This window comes from Convolutriloba macropyga, chromosome 2, assembly GCF_964194025.1.
Source record: "Convolutriloba macropyga chromosome 2, txConMacr16.3, whole genome shotgun sequence".
Lineage (NCBI taxonomy): Eukaryota > Metazoa > Xenacoelomorpha > Acoela > Convolutidae > Convolutriloba > Convolutriloba macropyga.
In genome coordinates, this window is record NC_134469.1 from 2104457 (window position 1) to 2126197 (window position 21741).

General features: G+C 37.3%; 1 protein-coding gene across 1 annotated transcript in view; it reads right to left on the reverse strand.

Annotated features, from left to right (window-relative positions):
- The window catches only part of LOC142335560 (chymotrypsin-2-like), a 40537-nt gene that overhangs the window by 5299 nt on the left and 13497 nt on the right, over window positions 1-21741 (reverse strand). The window contains exon 3 of the mRNA XM_075384098.1: window positions 8008-8098. Within this exon, the coding sequence (XP_075240213.1) occupies window positions 8008-8098 (91 nt within the window). The remainder of the gene's footprint in view (window positions 1-8007; window positions 8099-21741) is intronic.

The following is a 21741-nucleotide window of genomic DNA, read 5'->3' on the forward strand; positions in this document are numbered from 1 at the left end:
TAAAACAGTATCCTTCCCAGGTTAGAATGTTTCTTTGCGACCGTGATCAAACAAAACCCTCCCCACAGCGCAAGGTGTGCATAATATAATTTAATAAAAAAAACAGCATTCAAGCAAGATTTTGTAAAACATAAGACAACCAAACCATTAATAGCTGTCCACAACAGCAGTATAAATAGCATTCAAGTTATTTTTAGATACAAAAAAACAATTAATAATCGTTCAAACAACATTTTAAGTGCTAACTAAAAGTGCAGTGACTCATAACACTCATAGTGCAATAATTTTTTTTGTGAATGACATCGTGCAACCATAAACAATGTAACCATTAACCAACGAGAAAAGCCAGAACCATGTCAAGTAAAACCAAAACAAAGTCAACCTCCAAGGCTCAACTCATGCAACTCTTGAAGTTCAAAGTTATTGAGTGGGAAGCAGCACAAGACCTACTCGACAAACAAATGCAACAAACAGAAGCAGCAACAGACCTCCAAGAGCTCGTTGACGAACTTCGACAGCAAAAAGCGGAGCTTGATCGCATGTGTAACGAACTCATAGAACAGCAGTTGACACAAGAAGAGTTCGACACTGTTGCTGCAGAGTCTGCACGGAAAAATTGCAAATGGCTGAGAACCAAACAAAAAGTCAGATTGCTTCATGGGTCAAACCATCAAAAGTTCATCTCTTCCGACACCTCCTCGGAAGAGCCCAACAAAATACGCAGCAAGGTGGTTGTTTCAGGAAGCAGACGTAAACAACCAAGCGGAATGAGACGTAAAACGCCAAAGCAAAATGCAGGTGAAAAAGCTGAGAGCTGGGATGAGTTGTTCAGTTCTGATGACCATGATGGTGTACCGTTCAAAAACAGTCATCGTGATCTTCAAAAAGAAAGAACAAGTGCAGAAAAATACAATGCTCAGCAACAGAAACCAAAAGAGAACAGTGCGATACATGAGCATCGCAGCTTCAGTGAAGATTCGAAACAGGTTCAAAGTTGCCCGATTGTTGATGTGAATGTTCCAAATCAAGCTTTGCTACCCTCAATATTTCTAGCGATCAACCATCAGACACTGTGTACTGGAATTCCGGTACAGCAACCGGATTTCAACATCAAGCAATGCTTGACAATTTCACTCAAACTTTTTGCAAACAATCACTATCCGCGGGATCAGCAGCAGTCACGTCATCTTCTCGGTAGTCAAATGGATCACTCATTCCCAGAGACAAACAAAATGATGAACGCTCCCAACGGAGAGACCAACCGTCACTTCAATTTCATGCCACAACAGTTTTCTGAGCAACAGTTCCAACAACGACCCCACAGTTCTGAATGGACCAACCATCAAGTGATGATGAATGCGTTCAGTCTACCAAAGATTAGTCTTGACCATTTCTCAGGCGATCCTTTGATGTGGCATCAATGGTACAGCTTTTTCAAGTCAACCATTCACGACAATCCAGCTCTTTCAACTGTTCAGAAAATGACATACTTGCAAAACTCGGTAACTCACAAAGCAAAAGACTTCATCTGTGGATACTCTTACAACGGAGACTTCTATGAGGAGGCCCTTCAGGAACTTATCAGAAATTTTGGAAAGCCGCAGCATGTTGTGAGTGCGTACCTAACACAACTTGAACAATGGCCTAGGACCAGAATGGATGATCCCAGCAGCTTTGTAAGTTTTGCGTCCTTCCTCAGACGTTTGGTACAGACCTTTCGACTTCACCATTTTGAATCGGACCTGAAGGCTTCTGCGGTAGTTAAAGTTGCCAAGGAGAAGTTGACAACACCAATGACGATTCGCTGGAATCAACATGTAAGGAGCATGAGAATAGAGCGGCCAAATCTGGCTGACTTTGCAGATTGGATAAGCACATATGCAGAGGCTTGCGAGGATGTCTCTCCACAAAGACCACAAAGGACAGACCGGGTTGAACGGCCTTCCCAAGGCCAGAAACTCTCCAACATAGTTCCTCAAGCCAGCTCAAATTGTCAACTATGCTCTGGGGATCACAACCTTCGTCGCTGCAAAGAATACCAGAGCAAGTCTGTAGCTTACCGTCAGCAATTGGTGAGGCATCACAACTTGTGTGTCAATTGCTTGAAGAGACATGAGGGTGGATTTTTTAAATCAAAGATTCGATGTCTTGTAGACAGATGCAATGGGTTTCATCATTCAACTCCCCATCGAGACGACTTCAGGACTTTGCAGAGAAGTGATTTCCAAGCAACGAGTAAAGGGGGATTTCAATCCAGGAACAACCCGGTGCAGTCAAACTACGGTAGAAACTTCAACCATGCAACGTCTCAGCTTTCGTCAACAACCAGTAACACGCCAAATACCAACAACAGAAGGGGATACAATCAAAACAGTTTCAACCCTCGTAATCCAAGCTATGGAAACAACAACTCGCATCAAACTGCCAATCAGCAGCACATCAATCCCCAGCAAACTAATGACAGAAGTAACACTCACTTTCAATCAGTGACTAGCAACGAACTGAATGATGATTCATCGAAACTTCCACGGGTGCAAAACCACACTTGTAGCAGAAATCGGGAACCCACATGGGTCAGAGCTTTTATTCAACTACAGGCAATACCAGTCACGCTCTTCTACAAAGACTTCAACATAGAGACCTATGCACTTTTGGACAGTGGAAGTGATAATACACAGATCACACAAAACATTGCTGATGCTCTTCGGATTAGAGTCCCCAAAGATATAGAACTTCCTCTAGCTTCGCCACATGGGGAGCACACAGTGACAACAGCTGATGTCATGATTGGAATTGGTTCACTTAACAGCGCAAAACCGGTGACAAGTCTTCCTGTGTACGCAACCTCCATTGAACAGTTCCAGATGCCAATGGTCCCCGCAGAAATGTTGAATAGACTTTGTAGAGACCATGATCATTTGGCAGAAATCAACTTCCCACAAATTCGTGACAACAAAATTGGAATACTCATAGGGGCAGATGCTTTTCTGGCTACTGTTCCTAGACATTTCACTACCGGCAAACCAGGAACACCCTACGGAGTCAACAAACTGTTAGGATGGACTTTGACAGGCCCTGTGTCACAAGAGTATTTTCAACCAAACCATAAAGGAAGCAGCAACCACAACATCACTCTTTTCAACCATCTCAAGCGAGGTAGTGACGACCCGGACAAAAATCTTCTACATCTTTTTTGGACCCTTGAAGGTGTCAACTTTAGTCAGGGTTCTACGAAGGGACACAATGAAGAAGACCAGAAGGCAAAAAAGACTTTGGCAGAGACCACACATCACAACGGGGAAAGATATGAGATTGCACTGCTAACGGGACCGGACCTTTTGCGCAATCTACATGGACTTCTTCTACGGTTTCGTCAGTACAAGGTTGCAGTAACAGCAGACATAGAGGCTATGTTCATGCAAGTTGGAATCAGAGAAAAAGACCAAGATGCTCTCAGTTTCTTGGTGGAGCGACAATGATCAGGAGAGTACATCCAAATACCAACGACTCATTTTTGGAGCAACATGTTCTCCTGCCTGCGCAATTTTTGTTCTGCAAAAGTGCGCCAACGGTAACAGACAAGAACATCCAAAAATCTTTGACTCAATCACAAAACAATTCTACATGGATGACTTCATTCAAACCTTCTCAACAGAGGAAGAGGCAGCAAATACAGCGACTGAGCTGAAACATGTTCTCAAAACAGGGGGATTCAACCTCACCAAGTTTCTCAGCAATAACCCTGCTGTGCTGGAAAAGATTCCAGAGGAAGACAGAATTGGAGTTCTAAAGTTACAAAGGATACTTGGTCAAACATGGAACCCTGAATCCGATCAACTTCTTTTTGCGAAACCCAAACTGCGCTATGAAAGAGAGAATATCACACAGAGAAAGTTTCTCTCAATGGCTGCTTCTTTGTTTGATCCCATTGGAATAATCTCGCCTTTTGCAATTCGACTGAGATGCATCTTGAAAAAGTCGTCAAACAAAGACACAATTGGGACCAGCTACTATCAAAGGAACATTACGACGAAATTCAGCAATGGATGGAAGACTTCGAGAATATGCCTTCAATTCAAATCCCCAGATGTCTAGTTCCCAACGTCGATGGAACTCACGAGTTCCACACCTTCACAGACGCTTCATTTTCAGCAGTATCAGCAGTGGTGTACCTGCGGACAATCTCCGCTGACGGCTCAATAGCTACCCACTACGTCATCAGCAAGTCCAAGGTGGCACCAATCAAACAGATGAGCATCCCCAAATTGGAGCTCGAAGCAGCTACACTGGGAGCAGAACTAGCAGGCTTCTGTGAGACCGAGATGACAATAGATGTGAAGAGCAAAAAATTTTGGACCGACAGCACAGCAGTACTCAGCTGGATCAAATCAAAGGATCGACAGAAGATGTACATCGCAAATAGGCTCAACAAAATTGCTGAGAACTCAAACAAAGACGACTGGCGACACGTACCAGGAAAAATGAACCCGGCTGATCATGGTACCAGAGGTCTAGCTCCATGCGATCTTCAATAATTGTGGATAACAGCACCTTCTTTCCTGCTCAAACCTGAGAGCGAGTGGACATTCTCCGGTGACAAAACAGCTCAAACATACGCCACTCAAGTTGATGTCAAGACCAGTGAAAAACCGTTGGTAGATCCAAACAGATTTTCAAATTGGCCTAGACTCCTTGGCACAATTAGAACAGTGTTTCGAGCAGTGCGCGTACTGAAGAGGTTGATCAAACGCGACGTACCTTGCGACTTGGACGACTTCGCGGCTGACGAAAACAAGGCTCGGAGCATTCTCTTGAGGATATCTCAGTCCACACACTTCAAGGACACAGTTTCTCAACTTCAAAGTGGACTACCCCTAGACAAGAAGGACAAACTATTACCATATACACCCTTTCTGGATAGCGACGGACTACTTAGGGTTGAGGGACGAATTCAAAAATCTGGATTGCCTTTTCAGAGCAATCATCCGGTGATACTCCACAGCAAGTGCAGAGTTGCCAAACTGCTTATTGAGAAAGCACATCACGACTGCGGGCATCATGGAATTGAACATGTTCGTGCACATATCCTAGCAACGTTCATGATAGTTGGAATCCGCAGAGCTCTAAGAACTTTAGGGAAGTACTGCTTCATCTGCAGACGCTGGTGAGCAGACAATGTCAGACCGAAGATGGCTCCTCTACCAAAATTTCGCTTTCCGGAGCACTCCAAACTCTACCCATTTGTGAATACAGGAATGGACATGTTCGGCTCCTTTCACATTGAAAAATCCAGAACCCAGACAGAACTCAATTATGTCTGCATGTTTACATGCTTGGTCACACGAGCAGTACACTTGGAAGTTTGTGAGGACCTCTCTACTGACTGTCTACTAATGGCTATTCCACGTTTTGTATCCAGACGAGGATACCCTGATGTCATTGTTTCGGACAAGGGGAAAAACTTTGTTGGAGCTAACCAGGCAATGAAACTCAATTTTCAGGAAAACTACAAACCAGACAACAATTACATACGTCTCCAGCTGGCCCAACAGAACATCCAGTGGACGTTCAACCCACCTCTGGCACCGCACTTCGGAGGGGTTTGGGAACGAATTATCCAGTCGGCTAATCGAAGCCTGCTTGTTGTCCTCGGAAGCCGCCGACTAAACTTTTCAGTCTTCCATACAGTCGTAGCGGAGGCAGAAGGAATTCTTAATTCACGCCCACTAACGCATGTTGGGAGCACTTTGACTGACGAGGAACCATTAACACCGAATCATTTCCTGATGAGAAGACGCCACTTCTGCCTAAAACCTCTGGCAAATAACAGAACCCGGTTTTCAATTAAAGACTTCAAGGAGTCACAGACCCTTTTGGACCACTATTGGTCTCGTTTTCTCAAAGAATTTGTACCGGAACTTAACAGACGGACAAAATGGCAGCAGGCCAACGCTGAGCTCAAGGAAGACGATGTTGTTTGGCTCTACAAAGATTTTACACCCCGAGGAATTTGGCCCATTGGTCGGATCGTCAAAGCACATGTGAGTAGAGATGGAGTGGCAAGAAGCTTCGACATCAAGACCAGTACTGGCATGGTGCAACGTCCCGCAGTGAGATTGGGCAAGGTGTTTGAAACTGACAATGATTCTTCTTCTTCGTTGGCCGCGGAGGGTCAATGAATACTCCTTCAATTATGTCAAATTGATGCAAAAACTCACTTAAGCGGAAACTTTTGAGGCAGTAAATTTGAATTTCTGATGTCAATTATTTTGTTCTTTTCTGATAAATTTATTTGCTAAGTTTTGTTGTTGCTTGCCGGACTGTAAACGGTCCGTAACCGTTTAGCCCCCCAATCCTTCCCCTTGTTTTTTAGTTCAAATTTGTTGAGTTCATATTCATAATCGCTGTAAAAGTCATATCTTTAACTTTGATTTTTCATGACTTTCAATACCAAATCTTTTTATTCATTATTATACATGAGTTTCATCGTGCCCCACTTAACTTTGATAGTATAAACCATTCCTTTGCGGGTATAAACCATTCCTTTGTAAGCTATTTTTTAACAAGCATACAAGCTTATAGAAGAACATACAGCAAAATAAACTCTTGAAAACCAGTCGTTGTCTCTGAAAGCGGATCAGACTAAAGAAAAGATAACATCATCCTTTCACTTATCTCTCAGAAGAGAGTTGAAATAGAGATATGTAGGTCCCTATGTGCAACTAAGTAGGCATTCTTTTACGCTTTAAACTGGAGTTATCTTTTATTGTGGTCGCTAGTGAGCAAATTCATTCTTGAAAATATCGTTTCTCGACTGAATTTTTCAAATTAAGCTTAATCGTTGACTGCTCTTGAATGATCAATCAGTCTTGGAGCCTTTTTAAGCTGAAACTATCCTCCAGGGAGGCTTAGAGTAGAGCTTCTTCAGAGAGAAAATTGATAAAACTACAGTAATTTCCAAAATGTAAGTACCTCATCGGTAATGGAGAAATGATACCCTTGGGTACGAAACAGAAACGTACGATCAACTTTTTTTCGCGGAAACCACAATATCAAAAAATAAATGAGGATTTTTTCGTCAGTTCATTAAAAAGGCAATAAAATATATTGGGTTTAAAATAGTGAAAACTTACTTTAAAATAACAAAACGGGTGGTGAAAACAATTAGTTTTTTTTTGTTACAAATATTGTTGTGAAAACTAAAGTAGTTTGTATTGGTAACCAGCGCAATTGTTATGATCAAAACTTTAGAGTTTCCAATTATTATGCACGTTTTAGATGAAAAGTTTTAGTCTGAGAATTCAATCTCCTCGATATTTTTGCCAGAATTTTTTTAAATTGTAGTGCATTTTATGGTCATATTTTCAAATAGGTGTATGGGAAAAATCCTGTGTGCTTAAAAAACCGGCTTGTTACTTTAAGCAAAGAACATATGACATTTATTTATAAACAATTTGTGTTCACGGAAGCAATAATAGCTCCTACAAACGTATAGCTCCTATAAACAGTTTTCACTAGGAAAACTTGCTCATATACATTACCTCAATGTTTTCCTGATTGACCAGATTTTTTCACCAGATTGTTCATCAATTTTTACCACAGGTAATTGGCTGAATCTTTAAAAGTTCTGAATGGTCTGGTGCAGGTTTTATTTTGAAGTTTTTGAAATATTTCTTGTCAAAAAGCTGCTTAAGAGAACTCGACAAAAGTTGTTTCTGAATTATCAGTTTGAAAATTTTGCGTAAAGTTTTGCATAAAGTATTTCTGGCCAGTTCCTTTTGTAAAATTTGACCGGATTACAAACAAAGAATTGGAACGTTTTTAAGAAATAACAAAAACTCATTACGTTTCAAACCGGTTACAACGAGGATTTCCTAGGTTTTAAGTTCAGACAATTTCCTACTTTTTTAGATCAAAAAAGCATTTTTTAATATTTAAAGTGGTTATTTTTCAGAATTAAAAAAAATTGATTCATCAGTTTTTCTAAATTGGCTTTGTTGTTGCTACCTGTCATGAACTGCCCATTTGTCAACGTCGTAGATTGTGATAACGTCTCCCTCTGCGAAGTCGGCAATCTCCACAAAAACCGTCTTAGGATCTGAAATGCCATCACAGATTGTAAGTCAGTCATTCGATTTTTGCTGTAGCACTAAGAACGTTCAGACAAACTTTACTTGAAAATGAAAAAAAAACATTCGGGCTGCCATTACTTACTTAACTGCATTTCAATTGAACTTAAATTCATTGGAAAAATAACAATGAGATTTTACTTTAACCTTTCTTTCTACTATCTTTACTAAAATTTTTTTATTGAGCTTTACTTCAACATTATTTCTTGAGCTGTACTTCAACAACGGATTGACATTTCTGGCAACTACACTAAGATTACACATGGTTCCCTAAAAGACTATAATTTTTTGTATAATTTCTAAGATCCATTTGCATCTTAGAACAATTGCATTAAAAGTAAAAGACATATTTGATCTTTTCGTGGTTACTGTGATTCATGAAACCAAATTTTGGATATTTTGAGATTTTATTTTTCAATAGATTGCTACTAGTGTTCCCAAAAAGCAATCTTCCTCAACGATACAGTTATCAAAAATTGTTTCGTTGTCAGAGATATTGCAAAAACTTGCTTTTATCTTCAAAGATGTCGACATAAATTAGAAAAACAAACCGGAGCTAACGTATTGATGCACTCGGCATTGATCTAATGTAGAGCAGACAAAATCAGTTCTAATTTGTTTTCGTTTCTTCACATTAGTTGCTCGTTTCCATGAAAAATTTTTTTTTGGGCTGCCCGACTACGTTCTGCGTTACAAAGATTAGATCTCCAGTGTTTACCCGTAAATTTTTCGTAAATAACTCATCACGACTCCTAAGATAAAAGAATATAATTTTCATCTCTGAGGAAAAACGGTGTTTCGATAATTTTTATTTTCCTGCGAATTTGTGTACTTTTTTATGCATAGTAGGAGTTCATCGGTATTATTTTTGTTGCTAAGATTTCATGAAAACGCATATGATTTAGCATAACTGCTGAAAAACTTATATTATGAATAATTGGTAATGTTATTTCAGGACGTTCATCCCTGTTAAAAAATAGGTTAAGTTCTTATCTTATATTTAAAGGTAGGAGACTAATATTTTTCCAATTGTGCGCTATAGGAAACAACGATATAAAATAAGTGTCGCATGGTCTCGGAAAAATGAACCAAATAGGTCATCAAATGTTTTTTTTTTATCATTAAAAAATTACTTCTCTTTAGGTGTTCTGATATGTGTTATTCATCATTTTACCATTTTACCACAAGCACACACATACACACACGCACACACACACACACACACACACAAACACACAAACACACACACACACACGCACATGCACACACACTCTTAAATCAGAATTATTAGTTTTTTTCGAATTTTAATTGACTCATGGCAGTTTTCGTGTTTGAAAAAAAGAAATGTAATTAAAAAAATTTTTTCGCTTAAAAGCCAAACTTTTGCAGTGACCACGTCTTCACATCAGTTCGAGTGGAATTTGATGCGGGAGATCAGTCAATAGTAGTATACATATCTGCCATGTTACTGGAGGGGGGAGGGGGGTCCGGACACCCCCTACAAGAACTCTCACCACCGAAAAACTGATTTTCTCTTAGTGAAAGCAAGTTTTTTGGTTAAGTTTCGCCAGCCTGAGAGAAGTTCTTGGGTTAAGTTGACTGGCGAAACTTAACCAAAAAACTTGATTTCACTAAGAGAAAATCAGTTTTTCGGTGGTGAGAGTTCTTGTAGGGGGGTGTCCGGACCCCCCGCCCTCCAGTAACATGGCAGATACCGGCTGCTCCAATGTGTATTTCAGAAGAAAGAATGCGTAGTACGGAGTGCTTAGACTATGGTTATAGCCTGTTGTAGTAACTTTAATTTTTTATCTTTGAGACCATGAGAGGCATACTTGAAAAACTTTGAAAAAATTTCAAATTTTTTTTCGAAAAATTTTCAAAGTTTTTCAAAGTCCGAAAATGATCTGAAATGGATTTTGCGCTATGAAAGAGCATTCAGAAGAGATTTTTTGTTGACTTCACTTTTTTTCACCTAAGTAGTATAGGGGTCGAAACATAAAAAATTCGAATTTTTGAAAAAAATTTTTCAAAATTTTTCAGAGTCCTAAAATGGTCTGAAATGGATTTTGCACTATGAAAGAGCACTCAAAACTGATTTTTTGTTGACTTGAAAAAACTTCTCAGATAATGTGTTTATTATAAAAGATAGAAAAATTTTCTTGAAAAAAGTCAATTTTTGTCAACTTTATTATTTTCATACATAAAAGTAACTTTTGTTCTTTTATTTATTTTTCTGTTTGAGAATCAGCATGACAACCATAGCAACAGTAGATTTGAAAAACATTCATGAAATTTACTAACAAATAAAAGTCGACTATGCGGAATATAGTGAACGATTCGTATACTTTTTGGCAACTTGTCTTTATCTGGACCCAGAAATTAACTTGGAAATAGTTCTCAAGTCGAGACCATATGGTGGTCTTATAGGTATAGACAACTCCTCACTAGACACTTACCTGAAGTCTTATAAATTCCTTCAATTACATGCAATACTTCACGACGCTTCAGGTTTTATTGCAGAGCATATTCAGAAAGGCCCTGGATATTCATACGTTTTACCTTGTCCAATCACAAACGCCTACATTCGTCACATGACTGGATTAATGTTTTGCCTCTTCGTGAAAACTTTTAACAGGAATTTGTTTAATTTGCTGGAATGTTGAAGCCAGAAAATGTTGTCTTAGATTTTGAAGGTTTTCGTCATAAGAAATCGGGTTTTATAATTAAGGAGTTATCGATTTGCTCAAACAACTACACAGACACAATCTTGTTCCTTCAACCAATTTCTTAGAACTCACTATCCACTAGTGAGAGAAAATCTCATCAGTGGGTTAGTAGGTTCTTACACGCTTTGTCGTGGAATAGTGGCAATTATCCTTACTGGTTTATATCTCAAATTTTTATTGCAATTAAACTTCGATTTCCTTCAGGAAAGTTTTATGCTAAAGGGAAAGAGAAAACTGAATCACTGCAAACACTTTTACAGAAAGAAGTGATAGATTTGGATACCTTTTCATGCCCTAAAGTTGAGGAAATTCTTTCCCCATTTAAACATTTTACTTGTGCTCTACACTCTCTTTACTTGCCTGAGAAACAAAAGAAAAGACATAGCGCTAAAAGAAAAGCACAGTTGTATTTCTATTGGCTAACATTGCTCGCCAATGAGCCGTCGAGTGGAGAAGGTAGCTCCTTCAGTTCTTCAAGTGAATTTATCTCCAAGTTTGACAGTATGCAGTTGCATAACGAATGATAATCAAATAAATCTATCTTTGGTCAGAGAGGAAAAAATAGAATCACGTGGGCAATCCATTCTGAGGAAGCAACAGATTATTTGCAACTTATCGGAGGTTGAGACGCTGAAGAAATATCTTTCACTGCTTGAATATTTTCAAATGTACCATGTCTTTACAAGAGAAAATGAGAAGACTGAAACTAACCCCTTTACCTATGCACAAGTCGCCAACCCCAGTTCAAGCGAGCCTGGACGACGAAAGTCTCCCTGATGAAATCAAACAGCTAGTCATTAAAAGAAACGTGGAGTAAATTGTCTACTACGCAAAGGATTGTGGCATGCAATCGAACTACAAAGTGACTTTCAAGAAAGAAGACAAAGGCTCTAGATATACTACATATGAATTTTTTATGGTTGAGAGAGTTACTAACAAAATAATGAGCTAACACAAAAAACTGATGTTTTAATTCATTTTTGATCAAAACGTCTTTTCAAATGAGTGATAAAGAAGACCAGATAGATTCTCCTGCTGGAATAGGTTTGAATGATTTAGTTTTCAATGAAGAAAATCAAGAGAGACGCTCATGGAAAATTTGTAACTCTAGACTACAACGATGAGAAGTAGTGTATTTTACTCAAATCGTAATAATAATGTTTCTTATTGGTGTGTCCTTGATCAAACTTGTGTTTTTTCATCTTGATTGTGAGGAGTCAACATTTTGGTTTTCATTGCTTTCATGCACAGTTGGCTACGCGCTTCCTAATCCGAAGCTATGAACAAGATAATTTCAACAAGCGATAGACTATTCATGGCTGTTTGTGGGCCATCATGCTGTGGTAAAACTGAGCTCATATTCCAAATGATACTGAGAAACACTTTTCACCCAAAAATTAACTCTATTTACTACTTCTATCAACATGAGCAACCAAAGTTCAGCTCTATAGAGCGCAACTTGAACATTTTTTTCACAAAGTTTTCTGGATTTGATTTCATTTCACAGCTGGAAAACTGTCTGCTTGTTTTTGACGATTCTTGCGAGGAAATTTTCAACGAAAAAGAGTTTTCTAAACTCGCAACTGCTGGACGTCATAGAAATATTAGCGTCATTTACGTTAAGCATAACTTATTCCAACAGAGTAAATGGTCAAGAACAATTGATCTCAATACAACTCACATCATTTTGTTCAAATCACCTAGAGACATACAGCAGATCACCTATATTGGCAAACAGTTGAACAACACAAGTTTTTAAAAGAAAGCTACGAGTTAGCAACAAATTACCCTTTGGTTATTACTCATCGACTTGGATCCAAAAACTTCAGACTTCTTGCGTTATTGTTCAAATATTGTACAACCAGGTCCTACAATTTTTTATCTACCTTCCTCCAAAGCGGTTATAACTAATTTGACAGATGAGAGAGAAAGAGTTATGTATGCTAAAGCAAATGCTCGAGCTGTCTGATATTAATTTCAGAGAGTTCCTCAAAGAAGCACCAAATAGTTTTATGAATATTCTGTGGGAGTGTTTGCTCAATTTAATCAATGGCAATGTTCCAGTCAACAAACAGCTACTAAAAAGTCAAGAGGACTCAATTCAGCAGTTATTATCAAAGGAAACAAGTCTGAAGAAAAAGCGATTTATTTTGACGACAAAATCACAACTTATCAAGGCAATAGCATTCTCGTGCTATCTTTACTTAGAAGTCAAATAATGCATGCAGAAGAATTCGTTTGGATTCCCAAGAGAATGTTCATATCAAAAAATCCAACCAAGGAAGAAATTTTTGATAATCCAATATATCAACAAAAAGCCACTCAGTTATCGCTCCTACAAAGATCTAATCCAGACTTTGAGCAGAGCAGTGGACAAAAAGATGCTGACACAAGCACTGATAGACTGATCACGAGAACAAGGAGTGTCGGTGATGGAACAAGTGATCGAGATGATGTAAAATCAGAAACATTTGTTAGTGATGACAGTGAAATCGAACCTGTAGTGAAAAAACGGAAAGATTCAGCCTTTGACTCAATAATGCTGGAACTAAAACTAATGGATGAAAATAAAACAAAAAGAGCTGCATTAACCCTGAAAAAAATTTTTGATTCCGATACTGTTTCTATTATTGAAGAGAATAATGTTCTCCATATTGAAGATGAACCTCAGGGAGTGAAGGTGACAAACTTCTTGTACAATTTACAACAACCTACCTAAAAAATTGACGTGCAAAAGTATTCCAAAATATTGAGTGAACTTGATATAGCAGCCCACTTGGTTTACAATACACATGCAAAAAAAGTTCTCGATGAGTTTTACAGCGAAGAAGAGGAAGAACAACCGACTCGAAAACAAAAGAAACAGCAACAAAAACAACCAAGAGGAAGATCTGAGACAAAAGAAAAAAGTGCAAAGCCAAAAATCGATGAGAGCAAAAAGAAGACAGACGAAGACACGAGTAGAAAAGACTGGGCTTTCTATAGATGATGTGAAGAAACTTGATAACCTCTATTTAAAAGGACCTGCGTCATTTGGAAACGCAAAACGACTGCAAAATTTGAGTAAAATATCAATGAAAAAAGTAAAAATGTATCTGGAATCGAAACCATCCTTCACAAAATATCGTTCACGTCGCCTCAGATTTCCAAGGCTTAAAGTAATTGTTAACGACCTAAATGAGATCTGGTCCGTAGATCTAGCATTTGTTGATAAACTTGCGAAGTGCAACTGTGGTGTAAAATACCTTCTTGTTGCAGTTGACTGTCTGTCAAGATATCTCAGAGTTGAACTACTAAGAACAAAATATGCTACAGAAACTGCAGAGGCTTTCAAAAAGATGATCAAGCATAAGCAACCTAAAAAATTTGGGTCGATGATGGTACAGAGTTCCTCGGTGCTTTCAAAGCCCTCTGCAATAAACGCGGAATTCATTTATACAGTACGTTCAGAGAGAAAAAGTCTGCTTTTGCTGAAAAAAATATACGTTCCCTCAAAAATATAATATACAGATACTTAGAAGAAAAATGGACCTATTCATATCTAGATAAACTGGATTCATTTGTTAAAACTATCAATTCTAGAGTTAATCGAACAATCAATCTTGCTCCAAAACAAAGTCACAAAAAAGACGTTCCGCGACTGGTATCGTTGATTGCGAATACAACATATTCTCAAAAACCAAAATTTTTTGTCGGTGATCTTGTACGAATACTGAAAAAAGAAGAGACGTTTGGAAAGGGCTACAAACAGTCATTTACAGACGAGGTTTTTGAAATTTCGTCTGTCCCAACATTGAACCCTCCAACGTATTCTCTTATCGATAACAATAAGGAAATTATTCAGGGTAAATTCTATCAACCCGAACTCCAATTAGTTTGAGAGTCGCCTGTGCAAAATGGCAAATAAACGTTTTGAAGATGAATTTACGGTACATGTAATCTCCTCCTCTTCGATGGAGATCTTCGATCAAAACACATTAGCTTCATTCAGGAATTTTTTCAATGATGAAATACAACTGTCAGGAGACTGGAGAGTAGCTTTGAGTGAAATTATTTTTCCAACAAAAATTGAGCACATCACAAACGGAGTCCTAATTTCTTACAGTTTAAGTGGTTTAGAAGATCACCAATGGAATAGCTCTGGAGCCAATGTCATATCACGTCCATACAACGGTGAGCGATTAGCTTTCATGCCAGAAACTTTTGAAACTGTGCCACAGTTGTTAGCTACCATTAAAAGAACTGTTGGTTTACCAAATTTTTCTTTCAGAGAAATTAAAAGTTCCGGTAAATTTGAAATTGTCTGTGGAAAATACGACGGAATTACGTTTCCAAGCGATGAAATTCCTAGCATTATTGGTTTCAAGGGCACTCCTGATGGACGAGGAACACACATTGGTTATAAAATGGACACAATTGCAAATAAATTGATGAAAAAAGATGATACTAAAGCTTTTATGGGTGACTTTCCAGCTGATCTGTGCGCCGGGAAACATTTGATATTCATTTATACAAACATTATTGAGTATCAATACGTGGGTGATGCGAAAGCACCTTTATTACGAGTCATTGATTCAAAACAACGATTGAAAAACAGTAGCGTCTGCGAGCTTGAACCAACACACAGAATAGTTTTTTCGAATTTGGACTACAGAAAACTTCTTTCATATACGATTCAGTCAATTTCTATAGAACTACGCACCGAAACAGGTCAATTAGTCACTTTTTCAGGGACCGGAAAAGTCATTTTGACGTTACAGTTTAAAATATTTGGCGAGTAAAAGCAATGGATTCATACTACACCAATCAAGCATCTGCATTGCCTTATTTTTCTGGTCACTATAGGCAAAGAGGTAGCGGCTTTGGAGCTTTAGCAAGTGGTATCGGAAGAATCGCTCTACCTATTGCAAGAAAATTTATTTTACCAGCAGCAAAACGAGTTGGAAAAGAACTTCTGTTACAGAGCGTACCAGAGTTAATGGACGTTGTCAGTAAAAAAAAATCTCCAAAGCAAGCGCTGAAAAACACGATATCAAATACAGTCAAAAAGCAAACAGGAGGCTCATTGGCTCTGCGAATGAGACAGAGACGAATGAATCGTAGACGATCTAAACGTTCAGGTTCAAAAGCGAGAAAAGGTAGCAAAAAAAAGAAAAGTAGTCATTTCAAAATACAAACAGCCAAAGAGAAGTCGGTCGGATTTCTTTGCCAAAGTTAAAGATGATCGGTAATAGGTTACCAACAGAGGCAACACATAGTTCCTTGGATTTATTCGAAAAACCAGCGCTTCTTGTAACTTTTGATGGGAGCTTTTGTCAAAAAGTAGGGCCAATTTAAAGTCCTAACGGACCCATGCTTGAGTTTGAGGTTGCTGGAGACAGAAATAATTTGCAAAAAATCTTCCTGGAAATCAAATGCAAGATAGTTCAGGCTTCTGAAGCTGACTTAAATTATGATGCTGGAGCTGCAGCAGATGTAACCAAAACAGACGCTCCTTACTTTTGTAATAATGTTTTACATTCACTCTTTTCTGAATGTAGAGTATCTGCCAACGGACTGAAAATTTCAAATGCAAATGGAAATTATGCTCACAAAAGTTTCATTGCAACCAAATTTTCTCACAACAAAGACGCAAAGGCTACTTGGTTGGCTTGCCAAGTTTATCCGTACGAGGATAATCCTTGAGAGATAGCAACAGCTGAAGTTAACAGACGAAAAGCTTTGGTTAGACAATCTGCTGAATGTACTTTTATGGAAAATTGGCAGTAGATTTTTTTACATGTGATCGACATCTTTTGAGTGGAGTCACATTGCGAATTTCCTTTCGAAGATCAATAGATGATTTTGTTAAAATATCTGACGATGCTGGAAAATCATACAAAGTGAAAATTATAGAGGCTACTTTGTATGTGAGAAAAATGACATTGAACGACGACGTCGTTTCTGACATTGAAAAAACTTTACTAACAAGCCCAGCGTCCTATCCTTACTTGGAAACTATAACAAAACCATTTCTGGCTTCTACTGGTTTGCAAAGTTGGAAACAGGAAGATGTTTTTAGCAGGAAGCCTATTCGACGTCTTGCCATTTGTCTTAACACAAATGAAGCTTTCTTAGGAAGCAAGCAACTCAATCTTTTTCACTTTCGTAAAATTAATCTGGAGCAGATATGTATTTATCGAAATGGACTCCACGTTGCAGACAGCCCCATGAATACAGCTGACGTAAAACGCTTGTACTTCAACACAATGTCAGATTTAGCCTATATTGACAATGGACATGGAATAAGTTTGTCTGAATACCCTAAACATTTTATTGTGGTGTTTGTTCTCACCAGCACTCAGCAGGCGTCACATGATTTTTTTCACCCTGAACTTACCAATTGTTCAATTTCAATTGAACTTAAGTTTTCAGCGGCCTTACCAAGCAACATTGAAATTTTTATAATTGGTGAAAAAGCTAGCACAATTTTCATTGACTCTGCTCGGAGAGTTTCAAAATATCATATTCTCACAAACTGATGGATGAAGATGAAATGAACAACCTCGTTCAACGATGTAAATTGTTAAAGCATAAATTTCATGGTGTATTTGCTGCTGATAATTTTCCGCTTAGCCTATCTCAGAACAGCTTCATTATAGTGAATGTATCAACTTCTCAAACAATTGGAACACATTGGACACTTATTTGTCGGAAAAACGGAAAAGATATTTTTGCAGATCCACTGGGACAAAATCTAACTTCATATAAACATTTACACAATAGACTTGCTTCCTCTGCTGGTAATATTCAAACTGTGTTTGAATTGCTTAGAAACCAACCAATTCAAAAACCAAACTCAATATTGTGTGGCTTATTTTGCAATTATATTGCTCATTACCTTTTTGATAAAAAAAATTTATAAAGATGAGTGATGTTGATTTGATACGTTTCGCGCTTCATATGATGCTCTAACATTACTAACTTTTGTATTGAAATAATTTTTTTTTCAAAACTTTATTTTTTCTTCATAAACTAAGCGAATACACAAAACATCATTGTCAATATCCAATTTTCCATAACCACTCACAAAGATATCCATTATTTGACAGAAAGCACCAGAATGAGGACCATGCAAAATTTTCTCAAATCTCTTAAGAGTTTCAGTAGACAATCGGTCAGTTTGCAATTGTTGGTTTGATTTTTTCTCAACACTATTTTCTAGAGTTTTGAAAGCAGTACTTCCAACTGTCCGATGAGTTTTGCAGCCAACGCCATTGACGAAATTGGGTAAACGTTTTTGAATGTTTGTAGTGTCTCCCTTCGTCTGTAACGTTAGACCATTGTATTCCACAGCTAGCTTCAATTTTTCGAAAACCGTACCGATTGTCTCCAAGTCCTTGCCATTCGAGAATAAACAATTGAAAGTTGTAAATAAGCATGGAACAGAATAAAGTTTAGTTTTTTAAAGAAATCTGTAGTAACATCTGACACATCAAACAAAACATGATAATGATTAACAGGTAAAACTCCACAAAAAAAAGCTATCAGTGTGCATGCATATGGCTGAAACTTTAGCAAACGTTGATTTTGGTTTCTCTTCAGTGATAAAAAACCTGAAATTTTTTTGAAATTGCTTGAAGTAACCAGGTGAACGTTCATACATAGCTTCTACCATTTTCAATCGAGCTCTTTAAATTATTCAGAGAATTCGTGTTCGTCGACTTTTTGTTTTAATTTAGGTTTCTTTGCAGAGGGAGCTTTCAGAGTAGAATCGTTTTCAGTGTTGTCGTTTGCAGCAGAACAAATTTTTCCGTTCTTTTTCGATAACTTTTCGAACTCTTCTAAAGTCAGTGTTATTCTCTGTTGAAGTTCAAACTCTTGACCAACTTTTTTGAACAACTTTAGGAAGATATAAGTTCCTGTTTTGTCATAAGTTTTCACTGTTGATCGGTTCAAACGTTTTTCACTTTTGGAAACGTCAAAATGAGCGTCTCCAAACTCAGCGTCTCTCTCCGCTGTAAAAGACATTTTTGTGTTTCTTATTCAATATATTCAACTAACTGTTTTGCTTCAAGAAAAACCGTGTCAATGATTTCGTGCACTAAAATTTTAGAAATTACACGCAGACGCTAAAAATAGAATTGGTTAACTGATAAGAAATATGATCTATTGAGTTAACAGTATTTCTACGTTAGTCCTGTAGGCAAACGCATATATGTCTTTGTCATATGTATGCATACAAATTCCCATGGTACTAGAGCCTGCCTTAACCTCAGTGTGGTCTTGTCTGGAAACAATACAACTTTAATGTTTGGTTTAACAGATAAAACCAAAATGAAGAGTACATGTATGACCTTAGGTGTGTCAAGAGACTAACTTGATCAATAAAGTGAACCCAACACGTGTGCCAAAACTTAACGCTTTAACGACATTGAACAACCTTTATACTTGTTGAAATTTTCATTCAATTCTATATTCAAGTTCATGCTTGTAATACTGCAAACAAGTGTCTTTTTAAAATAACTGTACCTCAATTCATTTTTGATTCAATTTTTCGTTTCAACATTACTAGTATTTGCTTCAATGAAACATTATCTTTCAAATTTTTTGTTATTGTTGTTTAACTTCAATTATAACTTAACAGTTCATCTGAATTTTCCAGAGCAATTGCAATGTCTTACCATATTTTGTCAGAAAGCGATTTGTCATGTGAACGCACATTTATCTGTCAAACTGTACATGAAAACTTCATAGTAATTGTACAACAAAAACGTTCTCATGAAAAAGAAGAGTGGATAACTCACGACCATTGCATGCTTCCAAAAATATTCATCAATTTTATGGCTCAGTTACCCGACAAACCCGAAACTACTGGTAGTGGATTCATTACATCAGGGGGAATTGTACCACCAACAACACTTTTGCACCCTCTGGAACAATATGATATATCGAACTTACCAATGGGAACCAAAAAATTAATATACAAATACGATTGCGACTGTGTACCATTCTATGAGAACTAGCTCGGTGTTTTGCAAGCATGCGACAACCTAGCGGATCTTTGGGGGATTTCAAAATCTCCTGAGTCTCCTACAAATCCGTCACCATTTTGCACGCCTACTGCGGACCCCAGACCAACACTCAGCCCAGATAGCTCAGAGCAGAGTCCTTCACTTTTTTCGAATCTAAAAAGCAACAACTTATGGATAAACTTTGACAGTCCTACAGACACAAACGATCTGTTGAAAAACCTTTCTGGAGACAACTTTGAGACTCCCACAATTTACAATGGAATTGAAGAACAAGAAGATACCCTTACCAAAAACTTCTCTTTAACCCTCGAAAACACTGAAAACCCCTCAGTTGACAATGCTCCAAAGAAGAGAAAAATTTCAGCTATGCGAGAACCCTTTGATAACTCAAAATAAATTCATTCTTGATGCGCTGATTTTATAAAACTTGAAAACAGTATGGTGTCCTAACTGTATTCTCATTCATTCGCCGCATATTGATCACAATTGGATTTCCATAATTGTATTTTCTTCAGAATATATATTTTTTCATTATCTCTAAGTAGGAAGCAAAAAATCAAACAAGAAATAAACTATCTGGACATTTTTGCAGAACAATTATTTTCTTCTGAGTGCTGAGAGTCAAATTGAGATATCTCTGCTTACAGTGAACACAAAATCTGTTTGAAGAAACAATTCAAATAACTGAGAAACATAATTTTTAAAGGTTCCTATATGAAAAATGATATTTAGAAAAGAACTCAGAAAACAAAATTTTAGAATTTTAATGAAATTTGCGTCCAGTTTTCACGAGGTACTGTGAAAGTGATTGAACTAACTGTTAGGAACCGATTAAAAGAATGATGGTACTATTAAAAAATAATAGAGATATTTTCTATTTTCAACAGAAATTTCACAAAAAATGCAATTTTTAATGATATTTTGAACCTTAACTCAAAAACTTGACAAACGATTTTTCATTTTTCTACCTGAATCCATAGGTAAGTGATCTGGAATTACAATTTAATACTTTTGAGGCTCCATTGAAAAAATTTTTTCATAATGAATTTTTGATTCAATTTTTGTCATTAATTTCTCTCTGATCTTGCGGTGATCAACAAAAACAAGGAAAATCTCATATTTTTTCAAAATACTGCGTTTACTATGCATATATTCGCTGAGCAGAAGGCATTCCTTTGATTTGACCCTCCCCTGATCTACAGTAACCGTTCAGTACGTTTCTAAATATAACCAACTTTACTGTTTAATGAAATGATTGTGTTTAGTACACAGCCCAAAAGTTGGAAAATTTAACAGTTTTTGTTATCTGAAGCGTTCAGGATTTAGGTGGAGTTCAGTTTCATGAAACTTTTTCCTTTGATATGACACTCCCTGCTCTACAGTAACCGTTCAGTACGTTTCTAAATTTAGTCAACTTTACAGTTTACGAAAAGATTGTGCTTATCACAGAGTCCAAAATTAGGGAAATAAAACAGTTTTTGTTATCTGAAACGTTCAGGGGTTAGGTTAGAGTTCAATTTCATGAACCGTTTTCCTTTATAACAACACGTTTAACAATAACTCAGCATATACTGGCCGGTAGAATTTTCTTACTATTCTTATATATATTTCTGCAATAAACTCAAATTACAACTCAAATTCCATAATACAAAGAAAACTTATTATGGGAGTACATGCAATATTTAAGAAGAACTGATAAGCCTATTTATTTTTCTTGCCATATTTTGCCTATGTTTTACGCAAAGGTCTCACACAGAGTTGAAACTTGTATATTATGAATTGTCATGATAAGAAATATATTTAATTACGCCCCTTCAGGGTTAGAAAACATTGTACTACCTAAAGCTGTAAACTGGAGGTGTGCTCAAGAAT